General features: G+C 33.7%; 2 protein-coding genes across 2 annotated transcripts in view; both read left to right on the top strand.

The window, feature by feature from the left end:
- The window catches only part of LOC126874973 (dynein beta chain, ciliary-like), a 45,550-nt gene extending 44,778 nt beyond the window's left edge, over positions 1 to 772 (top strand). The window contains exon 18 of the mRNA XM_050637527.1: positions 195 to 772. Coding sequence (XP_050493484.1) covers positions 195 to 285 — 91 coding nt within the window. The 3' untranslated portion in view covers positions 286 to 772. The remainder of the gene's footprint in view (positions 1 to 194) is intronic.
- Positions 384 to 20,656, top strand: LOC126875142 (dynein beta chain, ciliary-like). Its single transcript, XM_050637866.1, has 8 exons — positions 384 to 489; positions 771 to 997; positions 2,845 to 3,046; positions 5,280 to 5,411; positions 6,685 to 6,860; positions 7,363 to 7,473; positions 9,820 to 10,964; positions 11,943 to 20,656. The coding sequence occupies exons 1-7, from the start codon at positions 384 to 386 to the stop codon at positions 10,042 to 10,044; spliced, it is 1,179 nt and encodes a 392-aa protein (XP_050493823.1). The 3' UTR covers positions 10,045 to 10,964; positions 11,943 to 20,656.
- Positions 20,657 to 25,622: the final 4,966 nt, after the last annotated feature.

The raw sequence follows: 25,622 nt of genomic DNA, 5'->3' as shown, positions 1-25,622 counted from the left end.
TTCTTACTCTTCTCATTTCCTATACTCTGTTGCTTTCGATGGCATATGCTTCGTTTATCAGTTTATAACCTGAATCGAAGACAATTAAAATTAAGAATTATGGATACCTAATGAATTATACAAAAACATGTTACGAAAATCAACGTGATCACATCGAATATGTATTTACAATAACGACAACGATAAATATTCAGGACGTCGAAAAACTGGGAATGCAATTGGGTTTCACTTTTGGAGGAAGAAATTTCCATAATGTGTCACTGGGTCAAGGTCAAGAACCCATAGCGGAAGAAGCCATAGAACTTTCCGCGAACGAAGGCCATTGGGTAATTTTGCAAAATGTCCATTTGGTGAGGAAATGGTTGCCTACATTAGAAAAAAAGATGGAACAGTGCTCGGAGAATCCACATGATGATTATCGATTGTTCATTAGTGCGGAACCCAGTCCTGATCCTCATGAATCGATAATACCTCAGGTAATAAACAATTGTATAATTTGAAAAAGCAAAAGAAAATATGCACTTTTAATTAAGTTAACATGTGCTAATTATATTCTTTAACCCTCCGTCGGTAATATGGTCTTTCTCTAACGCGGTCGGCATTACAGGTCCTTCAGTAACTGGTCTAATTTCTTACTGTTTTTTTGCCTTAATAAAATCTAAGAAAATTCTCAGGTACCTATTATAGACCCAAATTCACTATATAAGTGATACTTTAGCCAATAAATAAGTAGATAATGTCGATAGGAAACACTGATTACTAAATTTAAGGTTCGTTAAATTGTACACAGGGTATACTAGAATCAGCCATAAAGATCACGAACGAACCACCATCTGGAATTCAAGCGAACATCCACAAAGCGTTGGATAACTTTACCCAGGAAACTTTGGAGTCCTGCAGCAAGGAAACCGAATTCAAAGCAATATTATTTGCACTTTGTTATTATCACGCTGTACTTGCAGAACGTAGAAAATTTGGGGCGCAAGGATGGAATAGGGTAAGTAACTTTAAATCTTAATGGATCATAAGGTTAAATTAGAAATTATGGATCGAAGATTTGTAAATGTTGAAATAATGAGAGAAGGCAAAAACAATGTTTACGATATCTTGTGTAATGTAATAACTTAAAATTAATACTCTTTCACAGATTTTTTTATTAATTATAAGATATATTTGGAATAGATCTCACAACTGTGGCATAATTTAAAACGTACTATAAGTGTCTTCCTTGTAGTCTGCAATTAAATTAGGAAATGCTACTAATTTTTTACTAGTGATGATATTAGCAAAGTTTGCAAATTATATTCTTCAATAATTGTTGCTTTAGTAATTATATATGCTTTAATAATAAATTATTAAATAATTTAGAACGTAACTATGCACAAATAGCAATTAAACAAATTTCTCTGTTACTATGTTGTTAATCGTTGTTAAGAAATCACATTTACATATACAGGGTGGTTGGTAACTGTTGGTACAAGCGGAAAGGGGGTGATTCTACGCGAAGGAAGAAGTCGAAAATATAGAATAAAAATTTTTCGTTTGAGGCTTTGTTTTCGAGAAAATCGACTTTGAATTTTCGCTCGGTACGCGTGCATTTTATCGCGTCTCGTTATAACGGATCTCACTGTAGATTTTTAAACAAATTTATAGAATAAAAATTTTATTTTTAATTTTTTTTTATTTTCGACTTTTTTTTTGCGTAGAATCACCCCCTTTCCGCTTGTACTACCAGTTACCAACCACCCTGTATATATATGTCGGGGTCACATTACGATTAGGGTTAGGGGCGTGAAACGAATCTTCATTTGGATTCGATTCGACATTATTGTTATGCAATACAGCAGGTATCTATTAGTGCAAATATGATTATTACAGAATTTGACAAGTAACCATGGTAATTAGATACTCGAGAAGCTAATGACAATGATTCGAGGTTCAATAACTAGGTACAACTTGCTTGTCTACGGTACAAGTATTACTGAACTAACTCTAACATAGAATATCCACCGAGCGTAAAGACGCTATGTAACTCTCTAATGCGACCTCACGAGAGAATCACTTTCTATCGCGATGATGCTGCAGAGGAAAACTATGATGGGATGACGTTGCTGTTAATTGGTCCATTTCCATGTTGGTAGTTAGAGACGGATGCTAGCCGTCGTTGAGGTAAACTTGCTAGCGGTCAGCGTCGTTCGTGAGAAAAATAGATTTTCCCTATCTTCTGTTTGTCTGTTTGAAGGACTTTAGTTAACTAGATCTTAAGATTTTATAACGGGTCCTCAGGCTAGCTGAACATGTACAATGGAGATGCGTCGACATCTTACTCGAAAAATAGGTTCTGCGTGTGGCGAGCCACGGGACAGAAACCGTTGGAATGTTTACTGTCGCGTGTCGCCACGAATATTTCTTTTAAGGAGAGCTATAGAATTACTCCATACCTTTGTTAGACAAAGCGTTCATCCCGTGACCGCGGCTACGTTCGGCGACTGGCTGTCGCTTCGAGCCTAAGCTCATTATCACAACTCTCGAACAATTACAATTGTTTAATTATAGCTATAGTAGACTCTAGATTACAATGTTGCGGGATTATCCAAAATTCCAAAGACTCCGGTGTTCTTTCATCTCCGACATATTAATATAATTAGATATGGTATTAGCAATGATTTTCGGAAATTTTCTCAAACAACACTTTCTGTAGAATAATTTTCTGTTTAGTAAAATATAGTTTATTCTCATTCAAAATATGTTTAAACAAATTGATATAATTATAACCGTCTTATAAGTTATATACTAAATTTACACATACATGTACTTTCAAAAAACTATTTTCTTTTATGTCAGTCCTACCCATTCAACTTCGGTGATCTAACAATCAGCGTATCTGTATTATTTAATTACCTGGAAAATAGTATCAAAGTACCTTGGGAGGATCTTCGTTACTTATTTGGAGAAATAATGTATGGAGGACACATAACCGATGATTGGGATAGAAGACTATGCAAGACATATTTAGTAGAATATTTGAAAACGGAATTAGTTGAAGGTATATATGATAATTCACAATTATATTTCCAATATATTTGATTTATTAAATCTATCTTTAAATACAATTACTTCTATAAAACTTTGTTTGTAAATTCTTTATTGGTCACTTCTTACAATAATCAAAACTTTTCAATATTGAAACGAAATATGCTTTATATCGTTAGGTCGTTATCTATGTATATCCCCTTCCCCAATTTACTTTTCTCTCTCATTACCCTCGTCTTCTCCTCCCACGATTTCAACGTTACGATTATTATTGTGTTCTTTTCTCCCACCCTTACCTCCTGTGTCCTCTCTACCTCTACCTCTACTCTCATATTTTCCTTTATGAATTCTAACACTGTCCCGTTATCGCTTTCCTTCCCCCATTCCGCACCCTTTACTACGATGTTCCTCTTTCTTCTCTCCCTTTCTATCCTGCCCTGCTCCTCCTCAAACCTTCTGATTCTGCCCTCCAATTCTTTCATCTCTCCTTTCCATCTTTCCCACTCACTGTCCCATCTTTTTCTTTCCGTCTCCCTCTCTCTCCTCCATCTCTCACTCTCTCTTCGTCTCTCTCCTTCCCTCTCCTTCTTCCACCTTTCCCTCTCCTCTTTTCGATCCTTTTCCCATCTTTCTCTCTCCTCCTTCTTCTCCCTCCTCATCTCCTCTACTAGCTCTACCAACACCTCTAACCCCCTTTCTATTTTCTCCATCCTCACGTCCTATGCTTCTTTGCCGCCCACTCTCATTACTGCCTCCTTCTCTGTCACGCTGTATCTTTCCAGCGTGTTTCTGCGTTCTTCCTTCTCTCTCGCCTGGTTCGTTATCCTCGGTCTGCCTCTTGTCGCCATCTGTCTTTTTCCTGGCTAATTAGTTTTGTACTTTCGTCAACCTAACCTCTTCTTTCCTAGCTTTGTGTTTCACACTTTCTCCTGTCTTATTGACACTTTTTCTTTTATGCTTTTTTCTTATATCCCCTCTTCGTGCTTTCACCCTTTTCTTTCTCTTCTTCTTTCCCCTTTGTCTTCCTCCTCCTTTTCCCCTTCACTTTACACTTTTTCACCGCGCTCACTACCCACATGTTACCTTCGTCCGCGTCCAAAGTGGAAATCGATATGCTTTATATCAATGTAGTTGCTTTAGAGATGCATATAATTCTTTACTATTTAATGATTACTAATCGTTTTCTTTTCTTATTTTGTATATATCTGAGGTGTTGGTAGTAAGTGTGGAGTGCCAAAGAAATACTTTTGTTTAACAGTATATTTATTCTCACTTAACGGCTTTGTTACAAGTCTCGACTCGCGACTTGAGCGAAAGATAATTTACTCGCGTTTTTCGATTTCGACTGTTCAATCACGCTTCTTGGTCACCACTCATCTCTCAATCTATTTCGTTTCTTTTTGTCACCTCACAATATCCCCACTACTGTACTGACCGTGGTCACGTACGCCTTCTTTCGAGTATTTGGCGAAAGGACCGTAGGGATATCGATTGCTTACGTTTTGACGGTCTCTCGTAAACAGTCTGTCAACAATGGTATACTATGTACCGACGAAACCGTTGGAAAGTTCTTTGTTGTCGAATGCCGCTACACATCACTTTGGATGATTATTATAACATAACCGATTTTTCAAAGTAATAATACAATTTCAATTTATTTTTTATTTGAAAAGTAAATCTTTCACTTTATAGAAGTTTATAAACTCTGATGAAAAGATTAATGATAAGAATTTTTTTATTATTCTTGAATTAGCACAAGTATATATGAAATACGTTTTTTAAATTATTATAACATTGTATCTTCGTTTTCGTAATTTGTACACTTGTACAATTTCATAAAGTATTAATATACGGTTCACAAATATCTTCGAAATTGTTGATATTATGTCGCTTTGCAATACACATCAAAATCAAATTATCTCTAAAACAGCCATTTCAGAGTGTGAATTTTATTCTATTATTTCTTTTGCCTTTTCAGGACTGCACCGATTAATGCCAAATAATAAAATACGAAATATATAATTCCACATAAAAATGTATTATTAACATTCAGAAATCCTTCAGTTATTCATTCGTAAAAAATTATATCAAATTATATATCCCTCGAAATTGTTGAACTTTTGTTTGAAATATTTTTCGACACCATCAATAGCTTCGACAATTTACGACGAGATGGAATTAGAAGGCATTACAACAATTTTTACAGAAACAGTTAACATAGAAATGAATTTACACTTTTTGTGTAGGTGAACTATACCTTGCACCAGATTTTTTGGTACCACCAAATAGTGATTACGATGCATATCATCAGTACGTCGATAACTACCTACCTGCTGAAAGTCCTGTTCTGTATGGACTTCATCCCAATGCAGAAATTGGTAAATATATATAACATTTCAAAACGACCTAATGAAACTGACATAATATCATATCACACTATTAGATAATAACTAAGGAATACAAATCAATGTTGTGAGATCGCTAATTCGAATCAAAGTTTATGTATTTGGAGTTGAAGTGATTAAGAATAGTAATCGTGAATTGATGAACGATGTCACAGTAGCATTATAATTAGCTGATATCCTCGGTCCTTACCCGGATGTGTCCTTAGTAACTAATTGATGTTAATATTGCAACGAATAAGTCAAAACGAAAAGAAAATGAGTAACAATTGTTCTGAGAAATAATTACCTTGCTTGTTGTAAGACGTGAGTCTTATGCTCCCCACTATTGTATACGACGCTCGAACTTATCCCGAATACAGCCGAAGAATGACGATTGATCTGTTCGGCCATCTCTTACTGTCATGCCAACTTCATTGTTACCAGTGAAGGAGCATTTTATTCGTTCTGAATCTTTTCGTGTTCTCTTTCGTTGCTCGACAACTTAACATAGTAAATAGGGGCCATTCTGACTAAACCATCTTTGGAATATTCTCTATCGAATGATTCGAGTCCACTTTAAATCGGTGCAGTAGTTTTTAAGTTATAACCGAAGGAACATAAAAGTATTTTGCACTTTATATATGTATATATGTACATGTATATGTATACCAGAGATAGAGATGTTACAAAATTTGAAACCTATACTGGGCCCTTGACTGTTAGGCTCTGTTGGTTATAGACAACATAAGTTAGAAGATGTAATAATTCTGGTTGTAATAATTGCGTAATGTAATTAATTTTTATCTGCGGAAGACACGTCTGTATTTCGGACTGAATTCTTAAGAACTGGCCGTTTACAATGATTAAACTGTTTAACAATTGAACTATTAAACAAAAGAAAATAATATCGGCATTTTTTATATATATTTATATATAAATAAATGGTTGCTGTGTCTTTTTCCCACTTATATTGCAGTCTATGTATAAAGAAATTTATTTTCAATACGTTGAATAATATTTGTTGTCATATACTACGCACAAACACTCATTTCTCGTAATAATCCAACAGGTACAAATAGAAATTTGTACGTACATTTTTTGATGAAGTTTCGTAATAGTCCAATAAAAAAAAAAAAAATTCTAATTTGTCCTTAGCACTCGTAAATTGATGAATTCGTAATATAATATCAAATTTTAGTCAATTCTCGATTTAACATAAAGACTTCCTGATTGATACACTAAAGAATTTATTTTATACATTTATTAGGGTTTTTAACACAAACTGTGGAAAATTTGTTTAAAACGTTATTGGGTATACTAACAAGAACTGCCAGCGATACAACAAGCGGAGATATTTCAAAAGAAGACAAAATAAAAGGACAAATAGAAGACTTATTGGACAAACTACCAGAAGAATTTAATATGTTAGAACTTTACAGCAAGGTACTCACTGTCTCTCTCTACTACTAATGTTAATGAATTACTTAATCAATCTAAATTTAAAATAGAAATTAGTAATTAAGAAACCGGAAATCTTTAAAGGAGCGTTCAGACGATCAATATTTATTATTGATATTATTGTCAATATTTAAGGATCTCAATATTGTATTGACAATGTATAGAATATTCAATTTTGGAAAACTAAGGCCAAACAGCGGTTGTAGGGGACATATGTATACACTCATACGGAAAAATTATTGAGTACTGATATTTAAAACATTTTAAGCTCATCAAAATCGTTGCATCATTTATCCAATTAACTGCGTTCAACGCGTATACACGACATTGCTTGATTTTAATTACGCACCCCGTAAGGGATTTTGAAAACTAAATTCCGCAGTTAACTGGTTAACATCGAAGATAGACCGAGGGACAAAATTGGGTATAAAAAGTCGGATCTCAGAACAACTTCCTTCTTTAATGAAATATTTGTTAAATTTCTTAGGTGGAAGATCGTACACCATTTGTCACAGTTGCTTTACAAGAGTGCGAACGAATGAATCTACTGTGTGAAGAACTTAGAAGATCCCTGCAAGAATTAGAGTTAGGCTTAAAAGTAATGACAAAGTTTTATGCTTTTTTACATTTTTGCTGTATACTTATTTACGCAAACGCATACATGGTCGTTCGCATACACGACACATACAGAATACTAGATGTAACTAGGGTAAACTACAGCTCAGAAACAATATGAGATAGCAAAAAATCTCATTAAACAAAATTAGATAATTTCAAATAATACCTGATCTGGTGTATATATAAGTAGTATCTGGATGTATAACCAAAACTTTGCCCGGATTTATCTCCCACAAATTTCTAGAATTGCTTGCTCGTAATAGGAAATATACTAAGAAATAACTTTACCTATTCTGTCTCGCACTGTCTGTCTCTAACCTCTACCAGAGAGGAAATTTCTCTCTGCCACTACCTTTGGTGCACGCATTATATAGATCTGTAGAGTAAGCGCAAATTTTAATAAATTATTATTATTAGTTGAATCTTTTTCTATAATTAAGAAGATTACTGACAACAAAAGTTTAGGTTATTAGGAACTCCTTAGTTCACATTTTCGTTCCATATACTTACCTATTAATTAAGATAATTAAATTAAAACTTTACTGATATTTGAGCACTGTTCTAGATTTTTGAAGTCACGCGTTCTTTGAGTACATTCGGTACGTGGTCGGAAACGTTCGGTCTTACTAATTTTTAATTCCTTGTAACTGTTTTATCATTAATCATTGTAGAAAAAAATACGTGTCACAAATCTTTCTTTCCTAAATTAATTTACATAATCACTGAATAGTATGCAAGTACCGAATTCTTGGGAAGTCACCTCTCCGGTTATCTTCCATTCCTACTTCTCATCCCTATCGTTATACATACTGTATACTCAATACTGTTTGTTCATTATCTTTGGTTATACTGTTTATTGTGATATATGTAGGAATGCTGCATTTTTATATTATTTTTATATACATAAATATTGTTTATCGTATAGGAGTAATAAAAGATAGATCTTTATGTTTAAAAATTATAATGTCACGTTCAAGATCAGGTTTCAAGGTCACCGCAATGTCAAACACAATAGCGTATAATATGTTCCCCTTCATGTTATGCGATTTTTTCTGAGTCATCTCGTGACATTCGTGTTTTTCGAGGTATTTCAGCGGCTCACGATAAAGCGGACACACTGTATATATGTTTACCAGTCAAAAAATTGTAATTATTGCGTGTTTTACAAAACACGAGAATTAAAAAAAGAGCCAGAATTCTGTTACCTTAGAAAACTCTCGCGTTAAAAATCTATCAAAATAAATTACTATTAATAACTGTAACGTTAATTTCAAATTAATAACGATATTGGTGAAATATTTAATACAGATACAACTGAGAAAGTGGTTTCAAACATTTAGCTGGTAATGTATGTGCATTTCATTTAGAAATAACAAACGGAAACATTCGATAATTGGACAAAAGGATCCCATGCATAATTGCACAGTCGTCGTTTCTGCTGCGGGACGCCTGACGTACCGGAAATCGAATATCATTCAGACAATTTATCTAGATACTAAATCAAAAGTAAAACTGTTTTATCTTTTACCCTTTCTGAATCATTCTTTTACTAACGTATTTGTGAGATCTTTCTGATAAAAATGAAACCAAACAAATAATTTGGATTATATTTACTTATTAACACGTATTTAATTATTATTTACACAGTAAGCAAATATGCATATTGGTAAGTTTCATTGGTCACAAATCAAAAATAGAAAATTTAATCTTTGAGTTAAAGGTCTAAGCTTGGGATAAGGTTGAGGTTAGGTTTAATGTTTGCCGAATGCTTCGATTCTCAGTCGCTTTTTTTCTTTCACTCGCGTTATCCTCTTCTACGTTGGGCATATCTAAGATCTCAGTTTTTAGAACAGTCTCTACCTCCCTATAATTGCAACACTTGAGTTTCGACTTTTGTGTAATTACCGAATGTTTCTTATATGTGTTTCTGGAGCCTAATTTCCCAATTGTATGTTATATAAAATACCTTTAATTATATCAGAAAGAAAGAAATCATTGTCGAATTATACCATATGATGAGTGCAATGACAAAGCGACATTCTCCTATGCGACTCAGATTACTGTTACAACTCTTGGAACATATTGCCGTACTTCTTCCATCATCATTAAATCAATTAGAACATGATCAACTTAAAACTATTGAAATGTGACATTAAATTCGAAAGTGTTTATATTGAAGGTAACTGCTTATAGAAAAAAATTATAACTTCTCAAATTTATTGATGATAGATGAAGGAAGTTTCATAATCTTTTGAATTTTCAAACTTTAAATGCTGCTTTGTAACACAACGCCAGACAATTAATTAGTGATTTTTTTTTTTGATAGGGAGAATTAACTATTAATGCTGAGATGGAAGATCTACAAAATTATATAATGATGGATGCTGTTCCGCCGTCTTGGACAAAAAGAGCTTACCCTTCAGAATTAGGATTAAACAGTTGGTTCACGGATATGTTGTATCGAATAAATGAATTATCTAATTGGACTGCTGATTTTAACGTAAACATTTACTTATTTCTTACTATTATTGTAACTTTTTTTATTGTATAAAACAATGCCCTATTAATATCGAAACGTTTCACTTTGCGAAACTGATAATTGAATCCGTGGCAAATTTTGATGCCTGGAATTCAACTGAAACTGGTAAAATAAACATAGGAAAATTGAATGAGCGACGGAATGAAGATTCGTTCAACGCACACGATTGTTGCTACCCATAAAAAGTGAAATTTTAATAACTTTCCGGTAGGAAAAAGCTGTAAAAGAGTGCTTAAATCTATTCAACTAAAATAAGTTTAGGTGCGAACTGATATGAATCAAAGTGTTTTCATCTTCAGATTATTAATCTGCAGATAATTCGTAGTAAATAGAATATGAATCTGCCTGAACTGAATCCAGAATAGCTGGATTGAGTTTGTGTAAATTCATATTAATTGAGAACATCGCTCCAATCTATTACAATAACTTTCTTTAAGAAAAAATGGAAAGTATAAAATTTGACATTTTCAAGCAGCTTTATTTCTTCGCATACTCGCCTTTAATATCCTGTACTTTGTGCCCTTTAGCTGAACTTGGGAAACAATCTTTTGCTTGAACTATTATATATTCGAGAAGATGACAAACCAGATATTAACGAATCTTCTTTCAGACGATATTAACGGGTCATTCATATTGTTTACGTGTACCAAATGCAGAATTTTCCTTTTTTGCCAATTAACATTAAAATCTAAAAACTCTTACAACATTATTATTCAACTTTATTGCAATCTTATTCTACTCAGCAATTAATCTATTCTAATGACATAACGAATCATTATGTAGTTACCATCGTCGGTATGGCTAGGTGGTTTTTTCAATCCTCAATCATTCCTAACTGCAATTATGCAACAAACCGCACGCAAAAATGAATGGCCATTGGACAAAATGTGTTTATATTGCGAAGTACTGCGAAAAACCAAAGAAGAAATCACGTAATTATTAAAAACATTACTCCGTCATTCTTTCAAACATATCCTTTATTTTTGTTTGTCCTTACTGTATGATGTTAATGTCGGGTATAGTATACTTATCGCACATGTACAATGGTGAAAAAAAGTATTTGTATATACACATCCTTATTTTTTAATGAACCTTTTTATGGCGAAATCCACGATTTATTTTCGTAGAATCAATTTTTGGTAGTCGTATGAAAGTACTATTATATATATTATTATATTATATTATATAGTATATAATACTACTAAATGACACAAAGATCACTGCGGATGAGCGGGGAGAATGAAGAGGCACGCGCGCGTACACACGCACCCAGGTTTAGAGCGTTGATTCATTTATAGTATTGTATATCACTTTTTGTTATTTATTAATTTCATTTTATTATTAAGTAGATATGATTTTTTGAGAACGCGATGTAAACTTGTGAGGATTTGTAAGGTTAAACGAAAGCGAGAGTGGAGTTTATAGCAGTGAAAACGAGCAACGAATTATTGTCTGAACTAGAAGTCATGTACCCCCATAAGGGAGACGATAAATAATGGCATTAGATTTAATATATATGAATCTAATTAATTAGTAGCTACATAAATGCTCTAATAAGTACAATGATGTACAAATATTGTTTATAGCTACTGAATTTGCGATTATCTTCTTATATATATATATATATATATATATATATATATATATATATATATATATATATATATATATATATATATATATATATATGTATATATATGTATGTGTGTATACATGTGTATATACAAATATTTTAAAGTATTAATAAATAAAGATATCTTAACTGTATTTTTAAATATTTTTAATATTTTATTTCAAGTACATTTATTTAAATAAACTCACTAGTTTTCATCGTTAACAAAATTCAGTTACAATTTGTATAAATTTTATTCCAGAGTAATAATAATAGATTTTTCACTAAAACTTTACAGATCAGCACCAAGAGAAGGCGCTTATATAAACGGATTGTACATGGAAGGTGCACGATGGGACGTTCAAACAGGATGTATCATGGACTCTCGATTTAAAGAATTGTTTCCATTATTGCCAATAATGTATATTAGGGCGATTACACAGGACAAACAAGATTTAAAGAATATGTATGAATGTCCTGTGTATAAAACACGATCGCGAGGTCCTACTTATGTGTGGACGTTCAATTTAAGAACTAAGGAGAGAGCTAGTAAGTGGATTCTTGGTGGAGTGGCAATTCTATTACAAATCTAATTTTATAAATTAAATTATGGACTAAATATGCAATTAAAATAAAGATTTTCGAAATTGACAGAGTGTTGGTATTCATTTTTCACACACTGTATACTTTATGTAAGATAATATTCATATGAAAGAAGAAGTACAACGCTTCTCTACGCACGATTACAGTTTATTTCTCCATTTTAAATTTCTTTACAACTTACGAGTTTTGGTGGGGCTGTGAGATTTTTGGGAGGGGTGGGAGAGGGCGGGCGGAGAGGGAAAGGGATGGGTGTCCTGTAGAATTATTTACAATATATACAATGTTTACAATATTTACACTATTTTACACAGAGGGAGATTAGAGCGTTGCCGTTTTGTGGTTCTTTCTCTTGTTATTTTTTATTATGGTTTCGGTCTAAACCAATATTTTTTTATGTTTTTTCTGTGATTGCCTTCTGTGTCTTTTTGGGGAAGGGCCATGTTGTATTTCCACATAGTGTTTATAGTCTGTCCATTTAAGTTTTCCTCGTAGAGTATTGTTTTAATTCCTATTTTTCTTTTTATATGGTAGATTATTGAGATACTATTTTGGTCTTGGAGGTAGTTTCTTTCGTCTAGGTATAAAAACGCTTCGGGGGGATGTAACCTGTTGTCAGTGCATATTTGTAATATGAATCGTTTAGAAATAAGCAACCGAAGATTAAACTATTTTCTTTTATCTTTGCAGCTTGCGCGAAGTGGTGTGTTGTTAGCTTTAAGATGTGCCTATTTTAATTAAGTTTTGTCGAATGCTGCTTCCGAAAACCGAATTGAAGATCTGGCAGTGTTTTCAAATCCTCTAGGAGTGGAAGGAGTCGATTCGTTACCACCTTCTCGAATAGTTTTGACAAAGTAGGTAGAAGACTAATTGGGCGATAGGAGCTAGTTTCGAGTATTGGTTTACCGAGCTTAGGGATGAGAGTAATCGGTGAGATTTTCCAGGACTTAGGATAGTGTTCGAGGCGAAGAATTGCGTTAAAAATTGATATGATGAGTGCAATCCCTTTTGTGGGAAGTTCCTTGATTGCTTTATTACATATTTGGTCATGCCCCGCTGCTTTCTTGGGATTCAGGCGACTGATTGATTCTATAATCTCTGCAGAAGTGAAGGGGTTCAATAGGAGGGGACATTTGTTATTTTCGCGGCAGTTTTGGTGGAGCGAGGTTTAAATACGTTAGATAGGTGATTAGCAAGCAGGTTGGCTGTTGACAGTTGTTGGTATGTCTGCCGTATATAGTGTGTTAGTATTGGTCCTAGGACGCTTCCTTGTGGTACTCCTGCCTTGATATCCTTAATTTCAGAATATGCATCATTTATTTTTACTACAAAGGTTCTATTGTTTGAGTAAGATTTGAGTAGTATGTAGATTTGTTCTGGAAATTGTTTGTTGAATGTTTGAAGAAGTTTTTCATGGTTAACTTTGTCAAATGCTTTTTCGATGTCCATAAAGAGTGCCGTGCAATATTGTTTTGTTCCCAGCGCCTGTAAGATTTCATTGACGAGTCTGTGCATTTGTTCTATTGTGGAGTGTTTATTCCTGAATCCAGATTGATGGACCGGTATTAATTTTTCTCTTTCTATTGTTGGTTTTAGGCGGTTATATATTATTTTTTCTAGTAATTTGGAAAACGCAGGTAGTAATGATATTGGCCTGTAGGATGCAGTTAGATGTGGGTTTTTGTTTGGTTTGGGTAACATTACGATCTGTCCTATTATATTTTTCATAGTGCAGGAAAGTACTGTATTCTTAGAATTGCGTGGAATATTATCGTTGTTAGTCTTATTGCCTTTGGGGGAAGGTTTTTTAAGATTTTTCCATTGATCAAGTCAAATCCTGGGGCTTTACTTATCTTTGTTGCCTTAATTAAGTTTGTAACTTCTTGCGCTGTAGTGCTGAGTATGGTGCAGCGTTTATCAGTTGTGTTGCTGGCATTTTCCACTTCTTCATTTGTTTGCCATCTTTTTTTTTTTGTACGTGGAGAAATCCTCATGGACACTCCGCTGTTGCAATAATCGCATGACAGCAGAGTAGTGTCGGACTCCTACCAACTAAAACTCCTAAAAATCCTACGCGTATGACAGGAGTGCTCTAGAAACCTTTTATGAATTAACATCTGTTGCACCCCCTTCCCGCGTCCTCTTGTTCGAGCCAGTCCTAATACTTACTGACTATTGAATTGGCGTTAGGGGGGCCATTACCCCTAGCGCTATCGCTCCTTCTAGTCGTGGTCCGTTGGAACGTCGATGGAGCGGCTCTAGGTCGCTTGACTGCCATCCTTCTCCATCGTCTTATCTTACAAGGGTGAGAGTTTTTCTTTCTCTCCCTTTCTGCTCCTTCGCGGACATAACTCTGATATCTGGAAGCAATTGTGATTGGTTTGTATTGTGATAGTGGTTGCTTGTAAGTGTTCTTGATTTGTTTGACTATGTAGGTGATGCTTGATATCATTTTTTATTATTACTGCAGTTCCTCCGTGTTCTTTACCTGAGGGGTGTTTGGTGTCCTATATGGTGTAGTATGGTATTTTCATGAAACTTTTTAGAGTGAAATGTGTTTCTGAGACAAGTAGTATATCAATATTATTTTTATACAAAAATGTTTTAATTTCTTGCGCTGGCAGTTGCAAGCCATTGGAGTTCCAGGTTGCTATTTTCAACATGTCCATCTCTATTTTTTACTTACCAACTTTGCGAGTAGTTGTAACATGACTGTTGTCTGTTGTACTTGTTGCCTTAGTATTGTGTTTAGCTCACGTACCATTTTTCCTAATATCTCCGTACTTTTAATGGATTGTTTGAGCATTTCTTTGATTTCTGTAGCGTCTCCGGTGTTGTTGCTTTGACTCTGATTGTTTATAGGCGTTGCTTGTCTAATGTTTTGGGTTGCTTGCGCTTAGCTTCGGTTTCCTTGGGGACCTGTGTTTCTGTTTATAGCTTTTATTTCATTTTGTGCTTTCAATGTTGCTTCGTTATCCGTGGTACTTTGTCGTTGTTGGTAGTTATCGACTGATTTATTGTGAAGTGGTGGAAACAGTTTACGTTGTAGTTGTTTCCTGATTTCACATCCTTTATAGCTGGCTTGGTGGTTTCCGTTACTATTATAACATCTAACTTCTTCTATTTTTCCTGTGTATGGGCAGTGTATTGTTAAGTGATTTTTTGCACATTTAACACATGCCGGGCTTCTGTTACAATAATTTTTTGTATGACCGTATTGTTGGCACCGCATGCATTGTGGTATATCTTTTTTGTAGCGTGGTGGTTCCACTGTTACTATTGTGTTTAGAATTTTTTTGATTTCATAAATTTCCTTGTTATTGGTTCTGGGTTCAAGTTCTATTAAGAATAATGGTAATGGTTGCTTCGTATCGTACCTTGTCATATTGTTTATAGTTCTTGTTTGGTGGCCAATTTTTGCTAATACGTCACTTAGTTTTTTTGTGTTAGTTTTTGGGTGCAGTCCTCTTATAACTACTTTGTAGCTCCTTTCCGTTTTGAGCTGGTACGTGTGGTATATAGCATTTTTTCTCCTTAATTCTTTTATCACTTTCCTATAACTTTCTGGGGTGTTTGTTTGTATTTTTACTTGTTCTAGTTTTGTTTGTTTTATTATGTAGTTTTCCTTCCCAACTATTTATATCGTTTAGTCGATCTATAAGCGGGTCTATTATCTGGGCCTCGACAAATATTGGTGGTGGTTTTGTAGTGTTCGTTGATTTAGTTGTGTTTTTGGTTGCTGGGTCGTCGTCTGTTTCTTCCGTAAGTGAGCTGAAGGGGTTTCTTAGTGGTAATTCTTGCAGCCATCGCTGCTTTTCCGTATCTAGATTTCCTGCGGCACTTGTGCCTGGAATTATTTTACGTTTTTTGCTAGTCCTTGCTAGCTTCCAGTTTTCGTCCTAGTAACATCTTTCGTTATCGTGGCTGCGCTCCTCCTGTCTCCACTGCTCTTTCATTTCTTCTGTAACCATATCGTTTTGATTGTTATTATTTTGTTCCTGTTGCTTTAAGCCTGGTAAATCTACCGACCCGTTTATATAATACTTTTCTCCTTTGGTTGCAATCTTGATTGTTGGTATCTGCTGCTGCATTGTTTGACTTCCCCTCACTGTCACTATTCGTAACACTTCTCTGAATCACTTCACTGGAGCGCACGATTGCTTACACACGTCTGTTCATCTCGGTTGCCCGAGCCGGTCTGTGGTTGTCTCTTTGGCTCAGAGTTTAGGATACTTACTTTTATATAGGGCTTTGTAGGCTGAGCAGCCTTTGCAGTTAGCAGGATGGTCACCTTGACAGTGGATGCACTTCGTTTCCGGTGGTTTAATGCACTGGTCTGTGGGGTGTGTATCTGCACATTAAGCGCAGGTATTTCGTTTTATGTCAATAAAAAATAAGGAAAAGGGGTCTTTCGAGATTCTATGCTTTATGTTACTAACGTTGATTACTTCGTGGCCGTGTTTTAAAAGTTCGAATTTTAATTCATCTAAGTTTGCTGAGTGGTGGATGTTGCGTAGTACCACTCGAAAAGGTTTTTCTTGTTTTAGTTGATACGTGTGAAAGTTTGCGTTAACTGTTTTTAGTAGCTTGGTTAGTTTCCTGTAAGATTCTGGGTTGGTCGGCAGAATTTTGACTTGGTTGTTGCTTATTTTAAGTTTGTAGTCTTCTTTGTTGATATCTATCTCAATCGACTTTACCATTGTTTGTATATCGATGACATCATTAACAAATATAGGTGGGGGAAGGGAATTTTTTTGTGTTCTTCCCTGTTTTACTATTTTACGGCGTATTTGGGCGATGCGTTCGACTTTTGGTTTTTTCGCATTGTTTATCTTTTGGTTGAGCTTTTTGCGCAGCTCTACTAGTTTGGGCACCCCTCGTATGAAGTGGGGTGACTGTAATTTTTCCAGTTAACGCAGAATATTTTGCCTTTGGTTACTACGTCTTCTTTTTTTATTTCGCACTCGCCTAGGCCATGCGGTTCAGTGCATTTTACACAGCGGTAATTTAGGTTGCAGCTTTGCGCTGTGTGACCTATTCGTTGGCATTTGTGGCATTGAGTAATGTCGTTTTTTCTTATTTTTTCCCATGATACTTGAAAGTAATTGAGTCGATTTATTTTTAATAGGTTTCCAATATTGCTATTGGGGGATACTTGTACTATGTAGATTGGGAGCAATATGTTGTTCTCCCTTGATTTTCTCGTCGAGGAACGCGACACTTTAGTGAACTGTATATCGTCTATTTTTAGGGCTTCTTCTTGGTGTATGCTTTCTCGGCTACTATATGTTCTTTTGTTCCTGTTTATTAGGTATGGCAGAGGATTGAGTCTTTTGTACTGTCAGTATTACACTGCTGTTGGTGTCCTTGGTCGTCTTTTGTGTTATAATTTTTCTTTACGTGGCTTTTTTTGTTGCGTTTATGGCGGAGTCCGCTTCCTTGCTTTTGGCTTCATTATCGTAACTGGTTGTACAAGCGGAATGGGGGTGATTCTATGCGAAAAAAGAAGTCGAAAATATAGAATAAAAATTTTTTTATTTTTTTTTAATTTTTCCATCGAGACAACGATCTACAGTGAGAACCGTTATAACGTACCGCATGCGTACCGAGCGAAAATTCAAAGTCGATTTTCTCGAAAACAAAGCCACAAACGAAAAATTTTTATTCTATATTTTCGACTTCTTTTCCCGCGTAGAATCACGCCCTTTCCGCTTGTACCACCAGTTACCAACCACCCTGTACAGAATTTGATTCAAGCCCTGTTATTACCGTGTACTCTATGACGAAGGTACAACATATATATTAGGTTGTCCCAAAAGTTTCTTCCGTTTTATAAGGAAATAATGGATGCCCAACATTTGTATTTACATACCACAAGATGCGTTCCACTGGAACGAAATGGATCATACATAATCTGATAAAATAATGTAAAATCAAAAATATTGTGCATCTGTTATTTCCTTATAAAACAAAAGAAGCTTTTGGGACAACCTAATGTATAGCGACAGGTTATGTTCCGGCAGACAAAGCGCCTTTTGTTTTTCAACAATGTACTCACACTCGTATTCGTCTAACCTTTATAACAATAACTTTTTTAAAATTGAACCAAACGACTTGGTTTTTCTCGAAAAGTTAGATGGATTAGTTTGCTACATAACACGTTAAAAGTTTTGAAAAGCTTTCAGTTGATTCGAAATCGCAAAGAAAATAGTAAAAGTCGCTTTTCATAACCTTAAAAACTTAAACTTAAAAAGTATGTTTTGTATATTTATAACAATAACATACATGCTGAAGATTTCATCGAAATGTGCTAACGTTACTTTGAGCAACAAACAATTAAAATGGTGAAAATCGTAGTTTGCACTGTTTTCACGACCTTCTACTTATACCTGTAATAAATCTAACTTCCGATACCTCTCGCTTGTTTCTGCATCAAATTTTCAGCATGTGTATGACATAAATGTACAATATGCGTTTTTTAAAGTTTTATTTTAAGCTTACATAAAAAAAGGTTGGGAAAAGTGGCTTTTACTGTTTCTTTTGCAATTCAGAAAATCACAATTTTTTAAAAATATTTTACTCGATATCTAATAAACTAGAACAATTTTTAACAAGTTATTGTTATCTATAACGACTGACTTCGATATCTATAATAATAACGATATCTCTATATTAGTCTCTACTAATACTAGGAAAACAAATTTTCCTTGTGCTCGATCACGTGGGTAGTATATAGAATATCCTGCAATCGCCGCTTACACTGCTCCCTTAGCCAAGTGAGATTTACTCACTCGCATGCTTTAAACTATCTTTCAGAAAATTAATACACATTGACGCTTATTTATTTATGACTGAGAAAGAGCTAATCGCCCAACAATAGCATGCAAAATGAAAATAAAAAAAAGGGAGCGCTACTTACAAGATTGATTTTAAACACAAAGAGAGTTTTTTCTCTATCTCACTCACACTTTACGTTTCTCACTTAGAGACAAAGGATGTAGTGGTTGACTTCCATCTGTATCGAATGTTATTTGTTTTGAACCTTGAGAGTGAAAGATTTGGAGAGAATGACAGTGTGATTAAGCCAATAAAGAAAGTTCGACACATCTGATACATTCTTGCCAATAGTAGGAAAATATATAATATAAAATGGTTAAATTTAGTGTAAAAAGGTAAAAGGTTAGGTAAAAAATTAGTGTAAATGATATGACTTTTAACCTGAAAAAGATCCTGAAACAAAATTTTTTTACATCAACTTTTTTTATTGTTTTCTTCGTACCAACAATCGATCTTGTAAGCGGCGCCCACTTTTTTATTTATACCCTGTAGATAATGTAAACGAATGAACTGTTTATAAATAAGATAACTATATATATAATGGCTACAAAAAGTTCTAGCTAATAAATATTTTTGTAATAATACAATACACAGTGTGAGATAGAAGTATTCATACAGTTGGTTTGCTATGAAAACAAACAGTGAAATATTTTCTATGTTATTAAATATACCCAAATATATGTAATATAATATGTGTATATTGTACACAGATGTTTTCAGTAATAGATGTTTACAAAGGTTAATCCGTAAATATCATATCTTAAGGGGCATCTTAAGGGATATTAGCTTAACTATATTTTCAGGAAAATTTTCAAACGGATGTTTCACGATTATTATCTTTTCTTAATTCACAAACTGCCATCGGTATTAAAGAGTAGTTAATTATATAGATAAATATATATTTATATTGACTTAAAAGAATTTAATTTCAAATATTCTGTTTATATAAAATATAAAACCGTACTATAAAAAGATAAATGTCAAATATAGATTATTTATTCATGCAAAACTTTGTTTCCAAAAAAATTGTTTTATGATATCTAGGTTTCATGAAATCTATATCAATTTCACTTTATCAGATTGTTTTCAATTTTCAGTAGCGTGATATCAATTACTATTCAATACAGTACTATTCACTACAGTACATTACAGTACACTCAAGTTTTATTATCAATAATAGCAAATATGTTGATTATAGAAAATAAATAACTAAGATTAAGAGGAAATGTGTAAAAAGGTCGTTAATTGTGAGTATCTGATTTTCTAATTCCGCGTTATTAAAGAGACTGGATCAAAAGAACCGAGCCATTATAGAAATTATTTGCATATGAGTGATTCTGCTTTTTAACATATATTGGGTAAAGATTGACCAAGGATTCAGAAACAAAATACAATGATGAGAATCTACCGTAAATTATACGGCAGTGCTGCCTTCTACACATTGAAACTTGTATCCCAATTGGGCCTTACTTACCAACTGACAGTATTGTGATTCCTGCATCGATACAAAGTTACATCTGGTAACGATTCGCCGATACCGATCTATGTACATTGTACATGTATCATGAAACCTAAGTGTCAATAGAATGCATGGCAATGTACCATCGCAATGCGTCGCCTCCAAATATTTTCCTTGTAAGTGTCAACAAATGCCACAGTAAATTAATATTTCTATTCATGTCTGCGTTTCATCTTGTTACAAAAAATCGGTTCAAAAATAGAAAAAGAAACGTGAGAATCGTTGTCGACCGTTGCGTTTCCAAACTGTTGACATAAAGAAAGAGAATCAAAGCAAAAAAAGCCTGTTAGTAAAGAGACGATTAAACCGAGCTACGTGCTACCCGTTTACACGTTCTTCAAATTCTTTCAATATTTGCTCGCAGACGTTGTCTCTTGTTTTCCATTCCAATGGAAAACAAAATACTGGCAGACGTGAAGTTTACGGGGCTTTTTCCTGGATAACATTATACAGATTGACCTCGGTCACATTAGACATTACTGGGGGACAATCGTCTGTCAAACTAGACAAGGTTTTTATCCGCGGACTGCCTGTAGCCTTGAATTTTGTCTCTCGTTGTGCTTTGATTTTCCACGAGAGGCAGATGCGGATTGTCTATCACAGAGACACTGTGAAGCAATATGATTGGCATTTGAAGATACAACTATTAAGAAAGAGAACCTTTCAAAACTGTTGAACTAAGATTTAAAAGAACCGAATACCCGTTGCTTTCTAAGTTGAATTTAAATTTTAAGTATTACTTTTTTAATTTTGGATTATATTGCGATGATTAGTTCATTAAACTTGTTCGGAAAATGGAGTTAGAACAGTTGAAAACTATGATAGTCTACGGTGAATTCCACTAATACTTGTCAATAAAAGTTTTACGTGAAAACCATATTCTATATTTTTAACTTATCTTTTCTTGTAGAACCGCTGTTTTCTAACTGGATCATTAATTATAGGGCATCCTATATATCTTAATTTAAATGATTCTGTAAGACTTTCTTAACATATTCGTAGTAGCTTTTCCGACGAAGAGAATTTGGAGAAATGAATTTTCCTTTTCTATATGTTCTATATGTTCTTTTTACCACATTTTTTAACATGGGAATGGAATTTGTCGTTTAGACAAGCCTTCAATATAAAATATGGTTTCGGAAAAAATATTTCTGTGGGATACATTTAGGTTATAAAATCTATACATATAATATTTCAACTCTTTATTTCCAAAATTGTTATTATTATTATTATTATTTACAAATATTTATTTACATTGTTCATTTACATAATTATTACTATAATTCGCAGTTTTATTTGCAGAATTATTATTATGATCTGTAAAATTTTATTTACAGAATTGTAGTTATAATCATAATTATTTACAAAAATCACACATAAAAATAGGACCTTAACGAATTTCAAATCCTGTCCTCACTGATATCGCTATTGTAGGCAAATTCTCTTGTGGCTGTATTTATCTATTTACAAGACATATGAACTGCCTCTACAATGTCTCAAATGTTGGCAATTGATTGAAAAGACTTGGGACTATATTTCCCAAAGCGAGGTTCGCCCATGTCGGCAACTATAGATTCCATCCGTACCGAATGTGTTAATAAAAGAGAAAAAGGAAGCTACATATTGTTTCTCGATTTCAAAATGTTATTCATTAGTGTTTCTTGATCGTCACATTTTCTATGTAGTTCTTTTTTAGAACATAATTAAAAGTTTAATTGCATATTCAAGAAATGTTACAACGAATAATGGAAAAGCATTTGGAGAAAAAGACTGGTAGAAATTATGGACCACCTGGTATGAAAAAGTTAATTTATTTCATCGATGATATGAATATGCCCGAAGTCGATACATATGGAACCGTTCAACCTCACACACTCATTAGACAGCATATTGACTACAATCACTGGTATATATAAATATTATTATAATGTACTATATATATAATTATTTTATATGGTATATAGAAATATTATGTATAATGTAAATATTACGATAGAATTCTAAAGCTGAAAGTTCAATTTCTTTACTTTCTACTGTCAAACTATTATTTCGAATGACAAATTTAACTACATTAGGACTACATTTATCTAAACTCTATTTATTAGATCGAAGTATGCATCATTATTCTGGTAAACTACTATCTCACGATAGAATCCATTCACTTCAGCTAAGTCCTAATTTGAACAAGAAATTACAATGTAATGGAGAGAGCCAGTGAAATCCTATTACACAGTTTTGTGCAACTCAGATAAATGGAGTTCTGCTGTAATAAATCTTCGGGACGATTAGTATTCTTCGCAAAACGAATGTTTTCATTGTTTCTTATTTTTATCTATAGAAAGTTTCGACATAACTAGAAAAGCAATCTCTGTTCATAAAAAGTTGTAATTTAATACGATTAACGGTCCACGGTAAGAATCAAAGGCACCTTTCGACAAGAGAAAAACACATATAGGGTGTTTCGTTTATCTTGGATTTTTGAATACTTACTTATTTCTATCTGTAAAAGAATTATACGAGGACAAAGTTAATCGGAACGACAAATATTATGGTTCTCCTTGATGATTCTCCTACTTGAAGATTATTTTTCTTCGAGTTTTCAATGTTTTGAACATTGTTTAATAAGCAAGATTTTTTTAAATCGGATTATATAGTTTTTTGCATTCTCATCAATCCATTCTTCCATTATATATATAAAAAAAAGAAGTAATGCACATGGATCTGAAAACAACTGGCACAAGAATGTTTCAATTTAAATTTTGTAAGACTTACTGATTATTATCATTATTTATATGGTCGAATGTAATAAAAAAAAAATTCGCCATTGGTAACGATTATTGATAATCAAAATAAAATTTCCGTCATCTAGAATGGTTATCGATAACTAAAAAAGAATTGCTGTCATCAATATTGATTACTCGTAACTAAAATCATTTTAGCAAAGACGAATTCTTATATCACAATTTTTAAAAGCTGACCTGTAATAGTTATGAGCTCTGGTTTTCTTAGTATTGCATACGATTAATTTTATGAAATTAAACTTTTATTTAAACTAATCCGTTTTAGCCCAAGTACCATTTGTTTACAGAGGGTTATAAAATACACCAATGAGCGTATCTAAAAATATCCAGATTTATTTTAAGGAATTGCGATAATGTTGAAAACTTGAAAGAACGACCTTGGAAGAAAAAGATGAATCATCGTGTTGGACCAATTAGTTTTGTCCTTACACAACTTTTTGGATTGGCAAATTTAACTAACATATTAACATATTCAAAGTAAACCAAACACTTACTACTTATTCGTTCATTTAAAGATACATGTTAAGGAGATCAATGAATGGAGATCTATCATTATCTGTATTACTTTTTAAGATTCAATATCATACTATAGACTCTTAATTTCCATCTAAAGTTTTATCTATATTCTTTATTTTCTTGCCATGCGATGTATGTTAAAGTCAGATGTCTTTACAGTTTCATAGTAGGTTAGCATAATCTTAGCTATTGTAAATTAATATCGTAAAATAATAATTTGATGGAATTTTAGGTACGACAGGACGAAATTGACGTTAAAAGAAATTCAGAATACACAATATGTATCCTGTATGAATCCTACTGCTGGAAGTTTCACAATCAATCCTCGTTTACAAAGGCATTTCGCTGTTTTTGCAGTTAGGTAAGCTAAAACGAATTTAATTGCTGTACAGAGTTGCCTTAACTCGTGAGACAATATGTTTATTCGCAGAAACTTGGAAAATGTACCAGCATTATGTTTTCTATAATTAAAATAACATACGTAGATCTTACAGGATGAGACACGTAAACTGTGACAGCTGAATATTTTCGAAAATGAATTCTGGCTTTCGCATAATTGGAATTTTTCTATATGAAGCGGTCAAGAACATTTCAAGGTCATGTATATATATATATATATCATCATATTATATATGACGCATATTCATATAACATATATCTATATATATATTTCCTAATTTCTATAATATTTGACCGCTACTTTGCCATTGTTTGACCCAAAGGATTGCCAGATTGCGTTTAATGTGTCCTGAATCCCGCTGTACCCACGATTCGTGTTGCTTTTGAATAATGAGCTGTGTGAGATGGCAGCTTCGCGTACGTTAATCATCTCGAACCGTTATTATACCATCTTTGTCAATGAAAGGACTCAACGATAATAATTTATTATTTCCACTTACGCTAGAGTTCTTTATCAATGTATTGATGAAGTGCTGTTAGTTGTAGTAATTTAATGATTGCAACGAACGATGTAGAATTTTCTCCGTAATTGATCGAAAATCGGGACTCCACGGCGATCAATTATTGTATACAGAACTCGATGGTGGGTGAATGAAAAATTTCGAAAGTAACAATTCGTCTGTGTGTCCGATTCATGAACGCTTGGAATATTTTACTTTCACTCACTCATTTGGAAGCTTGTTATTTATCTGTCGGAATCTTCTTTCAACTTCGTTCGGTATGCGTGATACCAGTATTATCGCTGGTCTCCGTGCTCCTTGCTTCTTTCTGATATATAACTCCATTTCCGACGCGAGGTTCTGGGCTTTGACCGATCAAACTTATTGTCCGATGTTTTCTTTCAGGTTCATGATGTATGTTTTTATCGTGTCGATTTTCTCTTCTTGTATAGCGATTCTCCTGCTTGCAGGTTTTAAATGTTTGTTCCGAATAGCATAAATTAGTTTGTTTGCTTGTCTAGGCGTTCTAAGTTTGTCGCGGCAACTGGTTGCTATATTTGGGATTGAAACGTTCTGCCTTTGTGCGGGATATAATTCTTTGTAGTTTTCGATTTCAACGAAGCGGGTACTTTTTTTCTTACTTTCAATTATTTTCTTGACAAGAATTAATTTTAGAAGCAATGGTTTTTGGTAGCATTGGCTTCTCGCGTACCTGACATTCTTTATGAAGTCTCCTATATCAACGTCGTCACTTCTTCCCACTGTTTCGATTTATTCGTTGGCAGCTTTTGCTGGTAGTTCGCCCG

Source organism: Bombus huntii, chromosome 17 (assembly GCF_024542735.1).
Source record: "Bombus huntii isolate Logan2020A chromosome 17, iyBomHunt1.1, whole genome shotgun sequence".
Taxonomy (NCBI): domain Eukaryota; kingdom Metazoa; phylum Arthropoda; class Insecta; order Hymenoptera; family Apidae; genus Bombus; species Bombus huntii.
Note: the sequence above shows the minus strand (reverse complement) of the source record. Positions and strands in the feature narration are given on the sequence as shown.